Consider the following 23,720-nt stretch of genomic DNA (forward strand, 5'->3'; position numbering starts at 1 on the left):
TGTTTGTTTTTGTGTTTTTCTTTCCCTCCATAAAGTGGGGTTTCTAAAAGGGCGGTAAATCCAAGCTGAGTAACCGTCATTTGAAAATCCACCAGCCTGACCATAACTGACATTTGAACATTCAGATATAGCCGCCCTAATCCAGAAGGAGCAGAGCTTCATTCCCATCTAAAAACTCATCAAACTAGAGATTCTGATCTGTAATATGTGACATGTTCAACCTTCCTCATCATCAACACCATCATCATCATCGTCGTCGTCATCATCATCGTCATCATCATCCTCGCCATCATCATCATCATCTCGTTTTCTCTTTGATCGAGATGATGATGGCAAGGACTGGTCAGGGATTGGCAGGTCATTTTCGACTTCTTCTTCTTCATCCGGATCGTTGTCCTCATTTATGGGCTCAATGTCGCTACCCACAGCATCATGATCTTCTACTTGAGACACTGGCTGAACAAGGTACCCTTCACCTGACTCTTCATCCTATCAAATTCATCAAATTCTAAGTTAGCACTAAACACAAAAGCAACAATTTGGTAAATCAAAACTTTATGCTTCAAAACATTCTAGCAATAAAAGGGTCAACGTCGGCTTTGATTGTCTTCACATAACACAACAGGGTTAACTGTAAACCTAACCTGGTACTTTATGCTAACACGACACGGTTCACTGTAAATCTAACCTGATACTTTATGCAGCAAACAACTCAACGCAAATAGTCTAAACCAGCAGGAACAATAGATTGATCCCTAAAGTCACATCTTAAGTGTACACTAACAATCACCAAAGTTCTAACATCTATCTATGAACAGCAGCGGGTCAGTCAACTTAAGCATAAATTTTCTCCAAAATAAGTAGCAAGTCTATCACAAGAACATATATGCAGCAACTAGGAACCCAAACAATGCATTTCATGTATCACATGGCATAACATTTGTGAGTACCAAGTATCTCACCTCCTCTTCAGCATCATCATCTTCATCCCCAAACTCCACATCATCCTCAACCCCTTGGTCATCTTCCCCAGTCTCGCCATCACCGTCTTCATCGTCATCCCCTTGCTCATGCCCATCAATCTCTCCTGCGTTCATCAACCTCCCTGTACTCCCTGACCCACCAAGACCACGATCATCATTATCAACTTCCTCTTCCTCCTCATCCTCTTCGTCATCTTCCTCATCATCAACCCCATCTTCCTCATTATCACTATCTTCAATTTCATGCACCTCAACCACATCATTATCTTCCCCTACTTCCTCCTCATCAATCTCCTCCCCAGACTCACTATCATCCCCATCATCTTCCCCTACTTCCTCCCCATCCCCATCTACAGCTTGAAGACGGAATCCATTAGCCCGATAACTCGTCCCGTTAACTCCAGCAGCCTGCTCAGACTCATCATCCTCCGCATCACTCTCTTCATCCTCATCAACATCCACAACCCCATCAAGCCTATCACTATGCCCATTACTCATCCAAGGAGCCTCTGTTCTCTCATCTCCATCAACCTCCCCACTTCCAGGATCCTCCTCATCACCTTCCTCCTCTTCCTCTTCATCCTCCTCATCTTCCTCCTCATCATCTTCATCATCAGACTCAGGCCTCTCATTCCCTTCAGCATCAGTCTTATCCAAATACTTCAAAGTTTTAATCAACCCAAAAACCCTAGATCGATAATCCTTAACCCTAGTGACAGGACACTCATACAGATCAAGAGAGACAAGCTTCAACTCAGCCAAAGGAGCTAGATCCTCAACAAACTGGATCCGGTTATTGGACAAATCCAAATCACGCAACGAATCAAGACCAGCTTCAACGAGAAACTCCAAACCAACAGTGATCCGGTTATCAGATAAGATCAGCTTCTGCAAGTTACCAAGCCGAGGGAACTGCTCAAGCGAAGAAACGCCGATGTTAGCTACAGAGAGATGCTCAAGATTCTGAAACTTCTCGAGAACACTCGGCGGTGGTAAACGTCCTTGAACGCATTTCACAGCGCCGTCGAGTGTTAGCGTTCGTGTAGCTAACCTATCCGTTTGACCATCTAGAGCCGCTTCAACAGCTCTTTCCCAAATCTCATCCATCAAACAACGACAAAAGAACACAAACCCACTCTTTAATAAGCTCACAACACACCGTTATATAAAAAGCGTATTCACCTCTCTGTATCTCTCTCACTCTCAAACAGAAAACAGCTACAAAAAAAACTGGCGGAGAAGAAGATTTCACAACAGAGCGAAAAAGGTAAAAAACAGAGGAAACGGAGAAATCTAGATGATGGGTAAGAGATTGATTAAAACAAACAAAAAAAAAAAGCCCCTCTTTTTGAAACCGAAACCCTAATTTTGTAGGGTCACACACCACCACCCAGTCGCCACTAAAACCTCGTGAGGAAGACGAAAACCTAACCTTGTTTTTTGCTCTTCTCTTCTTTAATTGATTGAGAAATCCGGGTCGGGTCGGGTCGGTCCGGTTGGGTGGGTGGGGTTTTGAAGATCTGTTTGTGCGAGTGTTCGTTATTTAAACAACCGTTGGATCTATATGTTGAGGATCGATGACGTGGCGAAACGGAAGGTGTAGATTGGAATAGTTTTGGTTTTTTGGTTTCTGTAGAAGAGAAAAAAAAAAAAAAGGGATCTGGACAAGTTCGACACGTCTCTGTTTTGTGCAACTAATAGTGGACCCTTTTGTTTGACATATTTACCAAAATCGCCATTATCGTTTTTTTTTTTTTTTGCAATCAAAGATGAATTTTCAAATCTACTAGTGCGATCTTTGTAGTTATATTAGATATTTAAAAACATGTTATATAATTCATCCGAATTTTTGTGTTTGTTTTAGTTTAGTTAATATTAGTTTACAAGTTAAAATACATACATAGTTAGATTAGTTCCACATATGTTTTTGTTACAAGATTAGATACTTTTTTTTGTATTTTATGTGTAACCTTTCCGAGTGAAGATGTGATTTAAAACTCTCTTCTAAGGAAATTTGGTTCATATAGTTATCTTTGTAGTATAATATAGAGAATCGTTGTAACTTATGGATACATCTACATTTGTCTATTGGAATATAAAGGGAAAAAAACATATAATCAAAAAGAAACAAGAAAGTACCAAGAAAGAGTCAACAACATTTGAAATCTTCTACATGAGTTGAGTTGGAAACTTGGCATTGATAAATGACAAGAGTAGGTATAATAGTTTAGCTTGTAGATTGGATTTTAGCTCTCTTTTGGCATATATGTATAAATTATTAATATTTTTTTGTTCAAGAAACAATATAGCCGTTTTTTTTTTGGCACCAATAAACTACATAACGTTACAAAATACTGTAATTTAAAATGTTCCAAGAGTGTGGAATAATTAAAATCCTGTAAACCAAAAGAAGAAGATTTAAAAAATGTCATAATTCCGGTTTTCAAATCGGTTTGGGAAAGAAAGTAAATTAACCAACCAAAAAAATCCCAAAAACATTGTAAATTCAACCTCCTTGACCCGTCTTTATGTCACCCGTCTATCGTGATTTGTCGCTTCTAGATAATAGATAACAAATTTACTACTAACACATCTCTCCACCATATGTATTATTTATACAATGTCAACAAAGTTATCATGCATCATTGATTTTGCGTTTGTTATTTTTTTCTTTAAACTGTAGTCGTCGTATTCCTCGGGTTGGAAATAGACAAACTATATGATTCTCGATCGTACCGATCGGCTCGTGTCCAGTTCATGATGAAGCGATATGTCTTCAATATCATGGATTCTTTTGTCGTTAATGCGAATCGTATTTTAACATGTATTTTTTCAAATCATTTCAAACTAACATGTAGAGCTTATATTAAATCGTATTTTGTTGCAGAGCTTATATTTTTTGATTACCTTACAAAACCGGACAAATCAGTTTTGATTACGTTATAAAACCGGACAAATCAGTTTTGACGATCTAATTAAAAAAGGTGTCTCTCATTAGGCTGAATGATCCACAAAAAAAATTAATATTAGTAACTTTTTTGCTTAACATTATTTAGTAGTCACGTTTACTCTATTGCTTTGGTGTTATTATCAGACAAATGCATATGTTTATTTCGACCGAAGATTTGTATAGAAAGTTCAAAGAGTTTGATCATGGTTATCCTAAGTCTATGACGAAAACGCGCGTATATAGTAGACCACATTGAAATAATAAGGAGAAGATGGTTGATTAATGTGTCAAAAATAATAGATTGTGGGCGTTTCTTTCCATGGCAATAAGAATTCCATGTGTCTCATTCTCAAATCGTCCAAATCACTAACTAAATTATATAAGATGTTCGTAATGGCATTCTGCAACATATTTAGGGCGTACGTTCAGCTTTTCCCAGTCTTCCAAGTGTGAAGGTATGATGAAATGCAAAGAAAATACACTACTTACAATGCAAAGATAAGCTAGTGCATGTTATCAATACACTGCGTACTTAACATTTGATGAGGCTAAAACACAAGATCCATGCAACACTAGCTACTTAACCTTCTTTGAGGATAGTTAAAAACAAGATCCATACCTACGCTAATGTTAAGATGCTAAAATCACAAGATCCATACACAAATTGGAGCAATATTCGACAGGCATGTGCAAGGGAGTGAGGAGTGACCGAGTTGAACCTCCGAAGTCCAATCCTTCCACTTCAGATTGTTCGGCTGTCTCAGCGTCATGTTTCTTCTCTGCTTTGAGGATTTCCAATACGGCTCTGATTGGTTACACTAATTAAGGTCGTTTGCAAACGAACCGCTCTTATGTTCACTAATCAACAAAGCGTTTGGAGAGAGCGGTTCATAAGAGTGGTTAGATTTGGTGGTTATAATGAGCGTTCAAAATATATTTTAGGTGGTTGGAAGAGTGATTGCAAACTCTCTTTTACATGGTACGTTTGTTTTGGGTGGTTGTACATTAACCTCTTTTGTGTTATTTTACTATTTGTTTTTTTAATTATTATAACATTAGATATTTAATCTGTCTATAAATTTTAATTTTACATGTGCATAAAAATAGATTTACCTTGGTAATTTTTTAAATATATATATAAATATTTTATCTTCCATATTTTTGTTATTTAATTAAATTTATTTTCAATTTTTGATAATTTAATATAATTTATACTATTCAACCACTATAATGCTATCTATCAATCTAAATACTCAAACGCTCTCTTTTACTACACCATCTTTTCTATCCCCTATCTTTAATTGCTTTCTTTTTAACTGCCTTTTTTACAACCGATGATAATTTTTTAACCGACTTGTTTAAACATGGTCACCAATCAGATCCACTATCTCTAAACCATTTTTTTTAATCGTCGTTGTGTTTAATATATGTTATTATGGACTTTAAAAAAAAAATTATTATCTATTTCATTCATTATCTACCATTAAGAACGTCTAAATTTGTTGCATGAGACAGATTTGTTATATAAAGGTTAAATTCGAATGGGCCTAGCTCGAAATATCAAGATTTTGGCCCAATGATATCCATGCATGCAAACTTAGCAAATCTTTGGTTTATTTAACCTAATTTTAATTACAGTATTTGGATTATCGTTTTTAATGTGTATTGTATGATTGCATCTATTGTAATATGTACGCGCGCGAACAATTATTATTTTGCTAGACATAGTCGTCATAGTGGTGAAACTTTATCTTTGTAGGAAATGGAATTTCTAAGCTGGCTAAATAGTGTTCTGGATTCTCGAGGGACCCTGTCATCCCTTAAAATAATGTTGTTTATATATAAACTATATAGGTATAAGTATGCTATTTCTCTTCGGATGTAAGGTGAAACATATTTGCTTTTGTATATAATCAATCTAATCTTGTAAACATATAGTATGATGACAATTAAGATGATGATACTAATTGTAAAAAGGGAGAAAGGGTGTTGTTTGGTTGGAGTTTTTATCCAACGAGCCTAGTAACAAGATACATACATACTCATGGCTACATCTTTAGCACCTCACAGGCTCACACTGTGTTACGACGGACGCCCTATATCAGAAAACTCAAAACCATGTTATAAAAAAAGGTCAAAGTCAATAAATCACGCGATGAATTGCATTAAATGTGTAATAGCATAATAATCAGAAGTCAGAACACTGAGTTGTTTTTTATTTCATTTTGATAACAATGATAGACGACAAAATGAACCGTAATTTCAAAATTTTCCGAAATTGTTTTTTTTTTTTTGTCGGCATTCCGAAATTGTTTAACTCCTCTTTTCTTGTTTTATCGACAATTATGGAAAATTACATTTTTTTTGTTAAACAGAGATGTTTGGTCCGACAACGTGACGGTAAATCCTCCACTGTCTTCGCTTAAGGACAAAAAACGATAATTAGTATCTTTTACCTTCTTCTCTGTTTTTTTTACTTACACAACTTATTTCATCATTTTAGTTTTTATAATTTTATTCTTTTCATTTTTCATACACAACTCCTAAATTTGAATTTGCATAGTAGTAACGGTAATATTAGTAACTTGGTTAAATGATTATATGTGACATGATTATTGAATAAACAGATCTTGTATTTCACTAGAGCACATCTTAGGGATATAATAAATAATCATTGACATAAAACTACTTTATCTACTAACTTTATAAGTTTTCTTATCCATTTTTAAATGAGTAAGATTATTATAATTATAAGAGAAAGAGAAAGACAAAGAGATTGATATTTTTCTCTTTATATTATAAAAAAATGCATGGGAGTCCAAAATCAGATAGATACTTGAAAACACTCCAACCCCACAATGATCGACAAAATATTTCTTTTAGATGGCTCAATTTTTTATTTTGATTTTTTTTTTCTAAGTTCCGATTTTTGTTTTTAATAAAAATATCAAACATGAAATAAGAANAAAAAAAAAAAAAAAAAAAAAAAAAAAAAAAAAAAAAAAAAAAAGAAAAAGAAGAAAGAAAGAAGAAGAAAAGGCTCCTTTGTCTCGGAAGAACCAAACCTTTTCTTTCTTTCTTTCCACACGAAAGAGTCTCACGGCTAACACTGTCTCTTTCGTAAAAAAACAGATCGACGGCGTAGTAACTCTCTCCGGTGAACTCTCCTCAGCCATTAGATAAGTATCCACAAGTGTTGATGTAAAAAGAAAGTTTTTTTTTTTTTTTTTTTTTTTTAAATGTAAAGTTTTTTTTTGTTTGTTGTTTCTTTAAATTTTTAATCCGTTCGTTATCAGAAAAAGTAGGTAGCAAAAAAAGAAGAAGAGATTTTTATTTTTACGAAAAGCAGATTGACTGGTAGCTGAAGAACAACGGAGGAGAATTTTAGAAAGAAAAAGAGTAAAAAAAAAATTAAAAGCCCCGTAAAGGTTGAATCTTGGTTGACGAAATTTTTCTTCATTTATTTCATTTTTTTTTCATTCTAAAACTTTTATTTATTTATTCAAGAATCAATCAGTTAAGAAACAACAAAAGTGAGATTTTTTCTCTTTGTTTTGATGTAACAAAAAAAAAAAAAAGATGCCGGTAGATTTAGATAACTCCTCTACAGTCTCCGGTGAAGCAAGTGTTTCAATCTCATCTACCGGAAACCAAAACCCACTTGTTAACTCCACCGGAAAGAAGAAACGTAACCTCCCCGGCATGCCTGGTATTTTTATTATTATTATACGCTAATTTAATCCAAAATTTTTATTATTACAACAACTTACAATTTTTGTTTTTTTAAAATATATTTTCAGATCCAGAGTCAGAAGTGATAGCTTTATCACCAAAAACTCTACTAGCTACGAACAGATTCGTTTGTGAAATCTGTAACAAAGGGTTTCAAAGAGACCAGAACTTACAGCTTCACCGTCGTGGTCACAATTTACCGTGGAAGCTTAGACAGAAGTCGAGTAAAGAAGTGAGGAAAAAAGTCTACGTTTGTCCTGAAGTTAGTTGTGTCCATCACGAACCCTCACGTGCTTTGGGAGATCTAACTGGAATCAAGAAACACTTTTGTCGGAAACACGGTGAGAAGAAGTGGAAATGTGATAAATGTTCCAAGATATATGCTGTTCAGTCTGATTGGAAAGCTCACTCCAAGATTTGTGGTACTAAAGAGTATAAATGTGATTGTGGTACTCTCTTTTCTAGGTAACAAATTTTTCATCAAACGTGTATTATTAAAAAAAAAGAAAAAAAAAAACCATAACTCAATCTAATGTTTTCAAGTGGTTTTTGTGTTGTTAGGAGGGATAGTTTTATAACGCATAGAGCGTTTTGTGATGCTTTGGCTGAAGAGAGTGCAAGAAGTAATAATCATAGTCAGAGTAAGAAACAGAGTCCAGAAATTTCGACCCGGACAAAACCGGTACCCGACCCGATTCCTGCTCCGGTGGATACTGAGTCTGCTAAAATCAAATCTTCCTCGACTTTGAAGCAATCAGGTAAACACTCTCTTGTAAGAGATCTAGATTAGGAAAAAAAATTGGTTATTTTTTTGTCGCTACATTTCTTTGTTTTTAGCTTAAAATGAAGATGGTAAAGTTACTAAAGTAGTATCTGTGTTAATACGGTCGGTGTGATCTTGGAGTTTAGTTAGGTGTTGTTCTCTTGTCCGTAGTGATGTATTATTTTATCTGTTACCTGATTAAGAACATAATTCGTTTGGTAAGTTTAGTAGTCGTTCAATAGCTGATTATATTGGTTCTTTATGATAAAGAATTCAAAGATATGATTGTTTTGTCATTTTTTTTACATTTTTTTTTGGAATTGAAAAGTATCAAACTTTATGTTAATGACTTATTATGACTCTTATTATATACAGATTCTCCGAAAACCCCTCCTGATATCGTTCAAGAAGCTCCAAAACCGACCGGTTTAAATGTTACACGCAACTGTGTTTTCGCTGGCTTATTTGAATCTTCCACGGCTTCTCCAAGTATATATACAACATCTTCTTCTTCAAAGAGTCTATTTGCGCCATCTTCGTCCATCGAACCTATATCTTTGGGTCTCTCAACAGGTCATGGATCATCGTTTCTCGGGTTAAATCGGTTCCAAGCTCAGCCTGCGATGTCAGCAACCGCTTTACTTCAAAAAGCAGCTCAAATGGGAGCAGCTTCTTCGGGTGGTTCATTGCTTCACGGATTAGGGATAGTTTCATCAAGTTCATCTTCAATGGACGCAATAGTTCCTCATGGACTAGGATTAGGACTGCCTTGCGGTGGCGAAAGCAGCTCGGGTTTGAAAGAGCTCATGATGGGGAATTCATCCGTGTTTGGTCAGAAACAAACGACATTAGACTTTCTCGGATTAGGTAGAGCGGTTGGTAATGGAAATGAACCAAGCAATGGACTATCCGCTCTAGTTGGAGGAAGCAGCGGCATCGACATGGCGACGACATTTGGATCAGGAGAGTTTTCTTCAGGGAAAGACATTAGTAGAAGAAAATCATAAGTAGAGTAAATCAATATGTTTGAGAAATTGTGTGTGGGGGGGGGGTTTGATGTTCTTGTTCAATAGTTGTAGTGTGAGTTGAAAACTTCCCTTTGAAAGAAAGGGTTTCAATATTTAATATATATTGCAATCAATTAATCACACTCTACTCCATCTGATTTCTTGTTCTTAAACGCAAATGTTGACGAGTGATGATGATTATTGACTCTAATCGAATAAATGACATGAAAAATGCAATAAATATTCGATATACCAAAAAGTAAAAAGAAAAAAGATAGATTCGATAAAAGATTTTTTGCTGTGCCAATCGTATCGTACGTACTACGTAGGTCCATTATGATAATATGATATAGTGACATGTTATTATCACGATAAGACAACACTAATAGCCCATTTAAATCTCTTAATACAAACGGATTTAATAATGACAATAGCCATAATTTTTATAAGCCCATTTATCTCAATGTAGGCCTAAAAAATTCCAACACAATAATAGTATAGTACTTCTGAATTAAATACGAAGAAGCCCACGTGTCAATTCGATTGTTTTCTTTGAAGATTTTTTATCATAACTTATATAACTTATAGGTAAAATCAATGTTTTGAAATCCGACCGGATAATGAACCGGACTAGCTCTCGGATTACTGAGTTATCGGATCAACTGGGTTCGAGCATGGATCAATTGAGTAAAATATGTTTAATGTATTTATATAAAATAAACATTTTTAAAAATATTATATAAAAAAATATTATGTTTAATAAAGTATGAAGTTTAATAATAATAATAAAATGATTAAATTTTTTAAATCTAAATTAAAAAATAAAGAGCATTAATAAAATATCTCCAAAAACAATAAATTGTTCTTACGCAAAGTATGAGAGATGACAAAGAAGTTGAAGATGAGAGATGTGTCGTGAGTTATGTGTGTTGCCGTTTAAGCTGTAAAAGAATAAAAAATTCTAAAATAATTGAAACTGTGAATCCTTATACTTTTTTTTCAAAAATCAAGTAGATTTTTTTTAACCGCTAACTGGTCGGGTCAACCGGTTCACCGAGTCGCGGGTTAATAACGGTTTTTTAGGTTTTATTACTACCAGTTATTAGCACTATACCCGAACCGATGAAATCTCTGGGTCGCGGATTAACCAGTCGGACCGGTCGGTCTGGGCTGGGCGTGAAAACACGGGGTAAAATTAACCTTCTACTTTTACATCTCTATTCACAAATCTATTGTTGTCTCTTTAACGAAGTTTTTTTTGTCTTTTAACTTGGAAATGAAAAATTAAATTGGCTAATCTACTAATTACAATGCATCAAGGGGTGGTTCCATATACTCTTAATATCCTACCGAAATATTTGATTAGAAGTATTGAGGTTGGAAGACTATTTAAATAGACTACAAACAGAAAAACAACATTATATTATGTAGCAATGGAACCATGTAGTACTCTTCGATTGAAAGTTCTTGTATAATAACGCTATTATAAATTGTATATACAAAAACCTAAACTAGAAAGAGTTTATAGCATCTAGTCTTCTTATTTAGACATATTCATGTAAATGTATAATATGCATGTTATTATTTAAATTGTATACTTAATCAATCTATATTAACATTTTCACAGCAATTTTAGCAAAAAAGACTTGAAGTTTAAAATTATTTATAAGGAATGTCATTGTAATTATTACCTTAAAAAAATCGAATAAAGCAAAAATCAGGATAATCTTTCCATATCCATCCAAAAATCTTGAGTCGGGTATAATATTCCCAAAATTATCTCGAATTTCAATGCTATTTAAACAAAACAAACAACATTTAATATTTTAAGATTATAGAAACTAGAATATATTAATTACATCTTCGATTTTGATTATATCGGAACTGGAAATTATAGAATTAGTAGCAAATGGAAAACCAATATCTTATCATATGGTTTCAAAAGTTACTAACTCACCAGATCGTGACATGTGTCAATTTCAAAAATTACTAACTCATCAGATCGTGACAAGTGTCAATTTTACACAAATTTTTAATTTTAAAAGAAGAAAATCTTACTAACTCACCAGATCGTGACACGTGCCAATTTCAAAAAGTTACCAACTCATCAGATCGTGACAAGTGTCAATTTTACATAAATTTCTAATTGGAAAAGAAAAAATCTTTTTAAAAAATCAAGAAATAAAAAAATTACTAATAAAAAATTTTTATTATAAAAAGATGATGACATGTGTCAAGTATACTGATGAAATGTTGACATTTGTCAAAAATTATTATTTTTTCAAAACAGCTAATTAAGATTATAGTATTAAATCTACATAAAATTTACATGTTTATATCTAAAAAAAATTTCCTAAATCAAAAAGGAAAATTAATAAAATAATATATCTTTCATTGTACGCTAATTATATTATAAGTATTTTTTAATTAGATTTTGACATGTATAAACAAAAAAATAATTCATTAAACATGTATATTATTATTAATCAATAAATAGAGAATAACAAATCTAAAAGGAATAACATAAAGTATGTTAAAAGAATTGTTATTTTCGAAACGTAATATGACAGCTAATTAAGTAAATAACATTATACCTACATAAATTTACATGTTTAGAAAGCTTTGATCTTTGATTTTTTCCTAATATAATTTTGCTTATCTATTGTGGGTCTTTTATTCGTGCAAGTTCTTCAATGGAAGCTATCATATGCAATAAAATGGAATCAAAATATATAAAGCCCGCTAAATTAATCGAGGATGGAGATACTGATGGATGTTCCAAAAGTGATTCTACAATTAGTAGCATTATAAGTTTCGAAGATTAATCGATGGTTGATGTTTCTGGTCAAAATCTAGAGTTTTCTCTTCTGGATAATGTCAATGATTCCGGTACTGAAACAAAAGCTACTTGATCGAGTAATTGAGAAGCGATTTTGAAATTTGGGAAGTTAGAACTGTAAACCATTTTAAAATTGGTTTCAAACCGGATTTATGTGGTTTTTTATCGGATTTGGTTCGTAAACCGTTTAAACCCATGTATTATAGAGAAATATATGAGAACTTTTGATTGGGTAGAAATAAGTTGAGAACTTACGATTCGAGAATATTTGAGACGAGGTCATAGTTCTAAGTAATTTTGGTACAATGCGATACTTCTGAGGAGTAAACAGGTCATCGATCCTTTAACGTGATTATGATATATATCATGTTTTGATTGTTTATAAAGTTTATATTTTGAATTGTTTATAATTTTCAAATTTTTAATTTTATTATGTTATATTAACTTTCTTTAATAAATTTTTTTTATTGGATTGGTCATAAAATCATTGTACTCGAGTAGATAATTTTCACCGGTTGTTCATCTAAAATATCTTTGGAATAAAAAAATATATGGTTAAAAAAATTATGTCACAAAACAATTTTAGCAATTATAAGAACTATAATTATGCCAAAATGAAAGTAAAGCAACATAAATTTGCTTAATTTGTTTAAAAGATATTTTAGGTGTTGATAAAGAGCATATTTTAACAATAAAATAATTTTGGGTGTAAGAGCATATTTTTAATGGTAAAACATACAATAAAATTGTACATGGTTATTAATTATATGTTGTTTTGATGAATTCTTTGCATGTAAAATATTTTGTAATAAGTTGTGAAATGTTCTTGAAATTTGACAATAATAATATTTGTAATGATGAGTATTTGGCAAAAGTTTTGGTGGGGTATAAATTAGCTTTAGATTATTGTAATAATTGTTATAGTATATTTAAAATGTAAAAATATAAATAAGTTTATGAAGCTAAATACAAATATGATTTTTTTCTCTAACTAAACTTATTAAAATATTTACTTCAAGAAATATTTTTTGTTTCTGGTTTTTAAGGGTTTAGGATTTATTTACTTCAACAATTTTAAAACCCCCACATCGTGGGGCCCTTATCTAGTATTCTATAATTTCCAGTTCCAGCTTGGGTTCCATAACACAATAACCGCGACCCTAGATCATCCTCCTCCTCATCGCCATGATTCCACGTTACACATTACCTGCACCACAAAAACAATGAGATGCGTGAGTATTACCAGAAATACCCAGTGAGGCGATCCTCCCATCTACGAGCTATACACACAAGCAAATCAAAAGTACAACCACAAATAAAACATAACAAACCAGTCATTAAACAGAACACTCAATAACACATTCACCACACTTACACATCATCACACAAAACAAGTTATACAACCCAATCGCTTAGATAAGCTCATGGTCACACACTCACCTTAACAACTGATTCACGAAAATAACAACAACCAAAAGAGAGGCTCTCCAATATCCAAGAACAACCAAACTCGTTCCTACAATCAATCACAACAATAAACAAACATTGAAAACAAACTGCCAGAAAAATCAGAAAAGAACAATCTCACAAGTGAAACCACGAAATCAAAACGAACCGTTAACTTTCTAATCCCTCCGGTGCAAAGCAAGGTATATATGTCCCGAAGCTTCCCACTAAATTTCAGCACGATCAGATCTCAGATGAAACCGCAATCGGTCTCCAAAACACCCGCTGGTCTTAATCCGCGACTGAGACAAAACGCCCCACGAAACTGCCAATATCTCCTATAATATTAACTCAAATTCACTTCTGTAAAAAGGAGAGTGTACGAATCTCTTAGCTACAACCCTACCAAAAATCAATACCTTTTGAAACGTTTTGAGTAATCGGATATTCCTTCTCCCAAACCCTGACAGTTTTGTTTCTCTCATTACTCTAAAGAAAAAGCTTCATCTCCTTCTCTTCCTCCTTTACACTAAACAACAAGAGTTCTCTCTCTCAAAACAATGTCGAAAATAGCAAAAACAGGAGAGGAGGCGTCCTCTTATTAACAAAAAGAGTTTTTGGTTTAATAATAATAAACCATGATTTAATTCGATTAAACCAAGATTTATTTAAACCAAAATTAATTAAACCATCATTTGATTTAATTAATAAATCGACCAGCTTAGTAAACCAACCGCAAATTAAACCGACTTCACTCCAATTTTCGATATAAACTTTCATATTTCATATTTTTCGGGGCACGGACGTTACAATTCTCCCCCTCTAACAAAAGATTCGTCCTCGAGTCTGAACACACCGCCACTCATCCGCAAAACTCATCAAGTCTACCGCAACCAGGACACCACTGGTCCACACAATCCTGACCCCACTGGTCAATCCAAACCATACTCTCCCAATTATCACCACTCTGGCCCCCCCGACCAGCATACACCTGACCCTCCCGGTCAACACACAGAAANCCCCATCAACCCCGAGATCCGCATCCGATCCCAACCGGACACCTGAGATTGAACACCCATCAATCTCATAAATCCACATACGGTTACCATGCTTATCCCCACGTATTTGACACTTTTGCCACCAACTCATCTGCTCTTAGGTCACAACCTTCAAGCCATACCAATCACACTCTCAGACCCCCCGTCTTCGAGCCATACCGTCTCACTCTCGGGTCGTCACCCTCGAGATCTCGATACCAGGAGAACCCCCATCTCCTCAGGAAAACCCCCATCTCCTCTGCCACTCTCAGGACCACAGTCCCTCGAGCTATCGGTATCTAGGGAACCCCGTCCCCTCAGGAGAACCCCCATCTCCTCATGAGCTGTTCAGGACCCCCCGTCCCTATAGCAACGGTCATAACGTCTATAAGTATTTCACCAACCGGGACCACCCCCCGTGATCAGCGTAGAACATCTCAATGTCCTACCAACACCATACTCTCTCCCAGAATAACACCACCGCCATGGCCACCCCCAGGCCTTACTACAAACACCCAAAACATTTTGGTGTTCACACACACCCTTTCCAAAAATAGCTTTTCCGCTGGGCAATTATCCACAGCAAATCATCAATACGAGCGTAATAAAACAAACAAGTACCATACGTTCGCATATTCTGAATCACCACATCAAATGCTTTGCAAGCCGCTCTTTCCACAAATAGGTAAGCTTTAACTATTCATAAAACTTCCTATTTTTAGAACCCTCATATTCTCTTAACACCGTGACACCACCAATCAAAACAAAAATCCTTGAGAACTGATCAACTCAACTGTGACCACTCCTCAGGTCATCCTCTACACATTCTCGCCACTCCAGGCATTTCACATCCTCTTTCCAAAAATAGACAAGTCCTAACTATCTATAGAACTTTCTATGTATGGTAACTTTCCATTTATAGAAAATTTTTATTTATGGAAACTTTCCATTTATAGAATTCCCGGGCTATTTCCTTTCCACATGACCCACGAGTCAAAAATCCAAACGAACTCCATTTGCAAAACATCTACACCCACAATTCACCGCCCACGGTATTTCCCGATACCGGCGTGATCTACCACTTTCCAACAACTTCTCAATAGCCGACTGCACCTTCCGCACATAAGCTAAAAACACCACACAACAAACCACACATAAAACAACTTACCGTGGAATCTCATTGAAGGCTCGAAGAGGATGATACTAGGACTCCATACCACAAACAAATTGACTAACTACTCATAATCAATTCCATCACACAACATCATAAATCAAGCAACAAGAAAATAATTCACCCAATTAAAGTCCTAACTGCTTTAACCATCCACTTAACCATCCTAGAACCATAAGGGCTCTGATACCAAACTGGAACGACCCGACCAGTCTATAACTAAAAATTTAATGATTTTAATAAAAATATAATCCCGCGGTGTACCGTGGGTTAAAATTTAGTGACTTACATAATTCTAATATTACAATTTTACTCGAATCAGATTCTGAAAATTTAAACCCTAAATAAAAAGTTGAATGTAAACATAATTACATAATAGTGAGACATCATCATTGAAAGGTTAATACAACTTGCTAGATCGAGTTAACCATCTTCAATATATTAGATTTTATCTACAAAGTACTTATATTCACTCAAATATAAAGATATGCAATGAAAGATTTTGATCCACCAACATGAAATAGATTACTATTTTAGGAAATAGGATATATAGAAAAAAATGGAAATTTTAGTCTCAAGACAGTTCAACTAAAATAAATACACTCAAATTGATCAGGAGAGAAACAGATTTGAGAAACTTTTTTCATTTAATACAAGAGAAAGCTTAAATACGAAGGGAAAACCAAACTATAAAAAAGATAGATAACCGAAACTAAACCAACTCTTTATACACTATAATACACCGTCATTTTCAAAATTGACATCTATATAAAAAACTTGTTGTAACTCTAATTAAAATTACGTAAATTTAAAAGTATTAAAATTTAAATATTAATTAAGAAATATAAAGCCTAACCCTAAACCCTAATTGTAAGTAATTGTGAGACATCACGAATGCAAGTAGAAAGATGCAAATATCCATTATCCTTCAAAATTTTGTCATGAATGGAAGGTTATATATACAAGAAAATCATTAAATCTTTGCTACAAAGTTTACATATATTATACATATACAGAGCTGTGCCAAGACGAAAATATATCGGAAGAGACTTAAAAAAAATGTCCTAATTCAATACAAAAAATCGTGTGCAAAAATAAACACAATTGTTGTTGAACGAAAACAAAAACAATATAACTAAACAAACCAACAAAAAATTAGTTCTAACATATTATTCTTTTTTTTCCACATTTTTGTTAACTAATCTTTCAAAATTATCTTTCTAACCAATTTTCTCCAAAAAACAACAATTACTTACAAATGTAAAAATAATTTGGATGAAACTATTTATGAAAACAGAATAAATAGTATTAAAACGTTAAAAACTTGAATAATTTTATCTTAATATATAGAATTGATTTAGTTAGAGACACATTCGAAGGAAAACTTTGTTTATTGAGTTCTGTTCAGAAAAGAGGCAAAGAGACTAACAGAAGAGAAAGCGATATATATATGTTTGTTTACCCTAACTGTTAATTTTTTAAAACCTTAATTGTTGAAGTAATTGTTTTCTAATTAAACCCATATCGAAGCCCAATATTTGTTGCCTATTAATCTATTATTAACAAATTATTTCAGCATAACCTTTAAGGATAAACATAATTCTATTAGGCCTAAAATCTAAATATCTGCCCTTAATTATTTCCAAAATTTGATGTCCTAACCGAATGTTTATTTTTTCCTAACTATGGCACAACACTGTACATATCCAAATATTTTGATAGGCGTTGAACACATTTTATCTACCAAAATTAAATAGATAGTTATTTTAGGAATATATATATATATATATATATATATGTAAAGGATATAGTTTTTTTAAAATTTCACGACGGTTCTACCGAAATAATTACACCGTAATTTTCAAAGTTGACATCTATACAAAACGTGTAATTACGTAAATTTAAATCTATGAAATTCACTAAATATAAAACTTAAAGCCGTTAACCCGAATCCTAAATACGTAATAGTGAGACATCCAAAATACAAGTAGGAAGATGCAAATATCCTTTACCCTGCAAAATTTTGTTATCAGTGGAAGGTTTAGCATGAGAAAAATCATTAAAACTTATTACACTTGAAATAATCAGCATGGGAATTAGCCGAACTACATCAGTCGTCGAGGCTTGGGAAAACTATCTTAGGCAACGACATGGTGCTACCCATATAAATTTAATTGAGGACGAACTGGCAAAACAATAGACTGCTAGAAAGCCAGAAGAAGACATGACTCTATGGAGGAGAAAGAACGATTTTCCACCAGAGATAGAAAGAACAATATTAGAATCGCTAGCTTCTAATCCAGTCCCCTGGAGCAGTGGTGTATGGTTCACATATGCCACCCCGAAATACTCTTTTTGTGTCTGGTTAGCCGTCCAAAACCATCTTTCCACTGAAGATAGGATTCTATTATGGAATAGGGGAGCTGATGCCACTTGTTTGCTCTGCAATAATGCTACTGAAACGAGAGATCATCTTTTTTCTCCTGCGATTTTTCAACTGGCATTTGGAAAGATCTCTCTTTGCACATCTACACAACACGGTACTCCACAGGTTGGCAAGCAATCATTGACTGTGTCTCTACTCATTGGACAAATCGGATAGCATGGTTTCTTGCTCGATATATACTACAAATTACAGTCCACACCCTTTGGAAGGAGCGGAATGATCGTCCACAATCTTCATTTTCTTAATTAGTCTACCAACTTTCTTTGGGTTTTGCAACAAAAGAAGCTAAATTTTTTTTCATCTTTATGGAAAACACACAAAAAATGCATTTCACCCATTCGATGTAGAAAACGTCTTGAAGAAAGGAAATATCCTACTCATCACTTTCTTCTTCTTCGTCTCCTTAAATGCAAAGTTAAGTCGTAAACGTAATTACATAATAGTGAGACATCATTAATGGAAGGTTAATATACAAGAAAAATCATTAGAACTTGCTACGATCGAGATAACCTTCTTAAATAGATTAGATTTTACCTACAAAGTACTTATATTAACTCAAATATTTGGATCCACAATGAACGCTTTTGATCGACCAAAAATAGATTACTATTTTAGGAAATGAGATATATAGAAAAGATGGAACTTTTAATTGCAAGACAGTTCAACCAAAATAAATACACTTTAACTAATCCGGAGAGAAACAAATTTGAGAAAATATCTTCATTCAAGTGATACAAAGGAAAGCTTTACTACTTTAATACTAAGAGAAACACAAGCTATCCCATATTCAGAATAAACCATCTCTATATACACTATAATAAACCATCATTACAAAATTGACACATATATTAAAAACATGTACATTAATTATAAAATTACATAAATTTAGTAGTATTAAAAGTTAAACTGTAAATAAGAAATATAAACTCTAACCCTAGACCCTAATCGTAAACAAGTAATAGTGATCAGAAATGCAAGTCGGAATTGCAAATATCCATTATCCTGCAGAATTTGGTCATCAAGGTTATATATATAAGAAAACATTAAATCTTTGCTAAATTGCTACAGCCTTTTTGAATAGATTAGAACTTACCTACACAATTTGTATATCTTATACATATCCAAATATTTGGATAGGCGGTGAACACGTTTTATCTACTAAAATTAAATAGATTGTTATTTTAGGAGTGAATATATCTAATGGTTAGATTTTTTTTTAAAAAAATTTCATGATGTTTCAACCAAAAGAAATACGCCATAATTTTGAAAGTTGACATCTATACAAGAATGTGTAAATTTAAATCTATGAAATTTGAACCCTAAATACAAGACTGAAAGCTGCTAACCCAAATCGTAAATACGTAATAGTGAGACGACATCCAAAATACAAGTAGGAAGATGCAACTTTGCTTTATCCTACAAATTTTTGTTATCGAGTTGAGATAATTTGTTAATATAGATTAGATCTTACCTACAAAGCTAATATGTTTATTCTATCAAAATTAACGTGACATCCCGGTTTCAGAGACTTGCGGAGAGGTTTAAAAGAATTGATTTGGTCACCTATGTCACCAAAGTGCACTTATCTTTTCGGTCAAGGGTTTTGAGAGAACTTCACAGTTAAGCGTGTTTATGCTGGAGTAGTCTCAGAATAGGTGACCTTCCAGGAAGTGACTGTCAGAACTATGCGAGTGAGGACAAAACACAAGAAAAGATCATGTGGTGATTTGTAGGGACGATAACAAGTATTTAAAGTCTCTCGGACGTAGCAAACCGACCGTCGGATATGGGTAGGCTCACGGGCCTAGTGAGAGGACGAGAGACCCATTAAAAAAGGTAGGCCCATGAACTGAGATTGAACATAGGACCTACTGAAAGGTGGCGGTCGGGGTGTTACAATAAAATAGATAACAAAATTAATAATAAATGTATAAAAGAGATGGTGCTTTTATATTTCCGTCGGTTCCACCAAAATAATTTGAAATTTATTTTCAAAGTTAAATAAAGTGATCTAAACTTAGAGCAAGGTTGACCAAAAACAAAAAATTTAGGACAAAATACTTAAAAAATGATCTAAAAGAAGATTAGAGAGGTAGTTTGAGGTATTCTTTCAAATATCTATCTATATACATTTATTTGTTTCCATATAACCTAGAGATGTCTAATTAAAATAATAATAAAAAAGAAAAAATTGGAGAGAAAAAGAGAGAACGGTACTCTAGGAAGAGACGGTTCTCAATATAAATTGATACTCTCTCTCTTTCATAAAGAGTGTCATTTTGACACATTATACACATAATAAGAAAAACTTAAATTATACATATATGCATTTATTTAACGAGTAATTCATCATTTAAAATTTAATATAAAGAGCTTTGAGCTAAGGGTAAATTAGAATTTTTGAATAAAAAATCACATTAGAAATATAAAGTGACAGTTTTTGTGAAACAAAGAAAAAATTCTAGAATGACACTCTTTGTGAAAGAGCAAGTAGTTGTCATTTTACTAATGGTTCACTTATTAAATATTACAATAACTATTATTCAAATTTGAAATGTTAAATTTTACTAAAAACACAAAGATAATAGAGTAACAAAACTCCCAACGAAGAAGAAGACAAAACAGGTACTCATTTAAAAATCATTTTCATGTTAAGTGTTAAATGTTGAGTTGTAATTTTATCCAGCTTACAAGAAAAAGAATACATAACGAGGCGCTTTGAATGGTACTTCTTCCTTTGAGTGAGGAAAGATGTTTTAATATAAAATCTTAGCAAATGATTGTTAAAAGGTACTCCATTGTATAACAAAGGATTGTGTACTTCTTCCTTTGTAGACAATTGAGTACCTTTAACAATCTTTTGTTATTTACTATATGGTTATTAATTCTAATGAAAAATTTTACCAGTATCAACTTGTGATTTATTCAGCTTATATATGGTGACCACAAGAATATATTTTCTGTAAAGAAAACTAATTGAAATGTCCATGAAAAGAAGAATGAAAATTGCATTGCTTTTTCTTAAAAGAAAAATCTTATTACAACAAGAAAAAACAAGGAGGATAAAAACAACAACGAAAGAAGAGTTAACCCCTTTCTATTATTTTTATGGAAAACACGATAAACATGATCATGGCTTGTAACAAGCCCTGAACATCTTAACGAAAGGACGCATCATCTTCACCAGTACTTTCTTCTTCTTCTCCTTAGGTTTGTTCACCTTGCAACAATGCTCTTGACTCAGAGGAGGGGTCTCCGAATCCTCATCGATATCACCGTCATAAGCTTCCTCATCCGATAGTAGTAGTGTGTCAATACTGTTAACAGGCTTGTCAACAAGAGCCTAATTTCCTTGAACTCAGGACGCGCATCCGAATCTTGTGCATAATTCAAGGATGGGGATCATTTCCTCTGGTATATTCGCAAGACTTGGTCTCTCACCCTGTAAGGAAAGCAAATCCAACATTTAAAATTCTTCACCCTTTTTAGATTTATTAGTTGATTTGTGACCTTACATGTTGTACAAGTTGGGGAACACAAATGTTTGGCACGCCATGGAATGGTTCTTCACCATTAAGCAGCTCCCAAAAAACTATAGCAAAGCTGTAAACATCCGCTTTATGATCATAGTGCTTTGGCTCCTCAACTCTAAGTGCCTCACGACTACTTACCTACGGTTACAAAAACAGAAAAATCAATCATTTTATATGTTTCGAAATAAAAGATTTAGCTCAAAAGAATCGTTACCTCAGGAGCCACCCATTTACAAGTAGCAGCCTCACAGGTCATGCCATCTCTATTCTCTTCTCTAGCAATTCCAAAATCAGCCAATTTCACATGCTTTTAATCACCGGTTACCAACAAATTCGCTACACCAACCAACACACCAAAATTTCAAATTTGTTTCTCTATTCACAAGATTTTATGTATAAACTGGAGCATATTTACTTGGGTTTAAATCACGGTGAATAATGCCTTTTGAGTGCAAAAACTCCATGGCTTGAGCAATATCCAAAGCAAAGGTCAGTGCCTTCTTTAGATCAAGAGGTTTCGGCTGACAACTCCACATGAACCTATCTGAAGAGTGCCGCCTTCCATGAGTTCGGTAACTATCGTCAGTTGCGGCTCTATGCAAGCTCCAACAAACTATACAATCACCAAAAACCATGTTTAATTTCTCACTATTATAATGATAAAACACCAATATAACTAATAAATTTAATTTTAATCTTTTACCTTCACAATGTTGGCATGTCTCATCTTGGATAGTAACAGAACTTCATTTTGAAACTTCTTTTTGTCCATTATGCTTACAGCAGATTTTACACTTGGTTGCATTATCTTCACAGCAACGGGAACTCGGTTTCTGAGCCTATAAAATCATTATAAAGAACATACGAAATAAGTGATAACTTTTAATTAAACGGATTAGTGTTAAATTCATCATTATAAAAAATAAGAGAGAGATGGAACAAACAATCCTTTGTAGACGATTGGAGTAGCCTCCTTCTCCAATCATCTCTCCCACTGAGACATCGTTTGGGTTGAGAAGCAATTCCCTGTTGATACTGAAATTGAATTTCTCGTTGGACTTCTTGTGAGAAGGGTAGTTTGACAAAGCCATTAGTCCAGCACTCATTTTGAAGGCTGGAAGTGACTGAGAGGACTAAGGATGATTAGTGAAAGATGAAGTGTTGATGATGATGAGTGATAGAGGAAGTGCTTGGGCTTATTTATAGTACTACAACATGTGGGGGTGATTCTGTAATCTTACGAGTTGTTATCCGACGTGTATTGACAATTAATAGTATAAAAACGAGAAAATCAATACTAATTATTACAGTTACTGTTTACCAATGAGTATGAATGGTCTCGTTACCAAGCTTATCTTTACATTAAATTTTTTATCCATTCACCACCACATCTCTTGATTTTCTTATAATCTTATCTTTAAGTAGCTTTTTTTCTTAATATGTTTAACAATATATGTGGACTCTATGTGCAACTCTTTTGGAAAAACTTTTTATGCATGAGCTGTATACAGCAATGTATTGTATATATATAGCAAGAGAAAGATGGTAACAAAGCTGGAATTACAATATATTTTATAAATTTCCTATCTTATAATTTTTTTTTTATTTTTTTTATAAATAAGTCTTATTTTCATTGCCAATAATTTTCATGATGAAATAGAAACGCGACTGACTGATAAAATAATCTTCTATCAATTTTTATTATTAAAGATTAGATAAAAAAAATCAGGTAACCAAGGTCCATAGTATCCTAGTTTTGTTTATAGTTTACATACAAAATGTACTCACAGCCAATGACGTTCGCAACCGAGTA

The 23,720-nt window shown here is 33.5% G+C and overlaps 2 protein-coding genes and 1 pseudogene across 3 annotated transcripts; 1 reads left to right on the forward strand and 2 right to left on the reverse strand.

Moving 5' to 3' along the window:
- On the reverse strand, window positions 1–2,427 carry LOC104780894 (acidic leucine-rich nuclear phosphoprotein 32-related protein). Its single transcript, XM_010505433.2, has 2 exons — window positions 963–2,427; window positions 1–489 (listed from the first exon to the last, which is right to left on the reverse strand). The coding sequence occupies exons 1-2, from the start codon at window positions 2,088–2,090 to the stop codon at window positions 217–219; spliced, it is 1,401 nt and encodes a 466-aa protein (XP_010503735.1). The 5' UTR covers window positions 2,091–2,427; the 3' UTR covers window positions 1–216.
- On the forward strand, window positions 6,934–9,576 carry LOC104780895 (protein indeterminate-domain 2-like). 2 transcript variants are annotated; one of them, XM_010505435.1, is made up of 5 exons: window positions 6,934–7,642; window positions 7,734–8,130; window positions 8,227–8,423; window positions 8,804–8,917; window positions 9,002–9,576. In XM_010505435.1, exons 1-5 carry the CDS (start codon window positions 7,513–7,515, stop codon window positions 9,433–9,435), a joined length of 1,272 nt encoding a protein of 423 aa, XP_010503737.1. In that variant the 5' UTR covers window positions 6,934–7,512; the 3' UTR covers window positions 9,436–9,576. The 2 variants fall into 2 exon arrangements, with proteins under 2 accessions (XP_010503737.1, XP_010503736.1); XM_010505434.1 differs by having other exon boundaries at window positions 8,804–9,576.
- On the reverse strand, window positions 21,471–23,058 carry LOC104780896 (annotated as a pseudogene).

Source organism: Camelina sativa, chromosome 4 (genome assembly GCF_000633955.1).
Source record: "Camelina sativa cultivar DH55 chromosome 4, Cs, whole genome shotgun sequence".
NCBI classification, from domain to species: domain Eukaryota; kingdom Viridiplantae; phylum Streptophyta; class Magnoliopsida; order Brassicales; family Brassicaceae; genus Camelina; species Camelina sativa.

Excerpts from the sequence above, each read along its gene's own strand:
- LOC104780894 (XM_010505433.2), bottom strand. The coding sequence starts at position 2,090 with ATGGATGAGATTTGGGAAAGAGCTGTTGAAGCGGCTCTAGATGGTCAA. Across the intron at positions 490-962 it reads ATGATGATGCTGAAGAGGAG|GATGAAGAGTCAGGTGAAGG; the intron begins GTGAGATACTTG and ends TGAATTTGATAG.
- LOC104780895 (XM_010505434.1), top strand. The coding sequence starts at position 7,513 with ATGCCGGTAGATTTAGATAACTCCTCTACAGTCTCCGGTGAAGCAAGT. Across the intron at positions 7,643-7,733 it reads TAACCTCCCCGGCATGCCTG|ATCCAGAGTCAGAAGTGATA; the intron begins GTATTTTTATTA and ends ATATATTTTCAG. Across the intron at positions 8,131-8,226 it reads TGTGGTACTCTCTTTTCTAG|GAGGGATAGTTTTATAACGC; the intron begins GTAACAAATTTT and ends TTGTGTTGTTAG.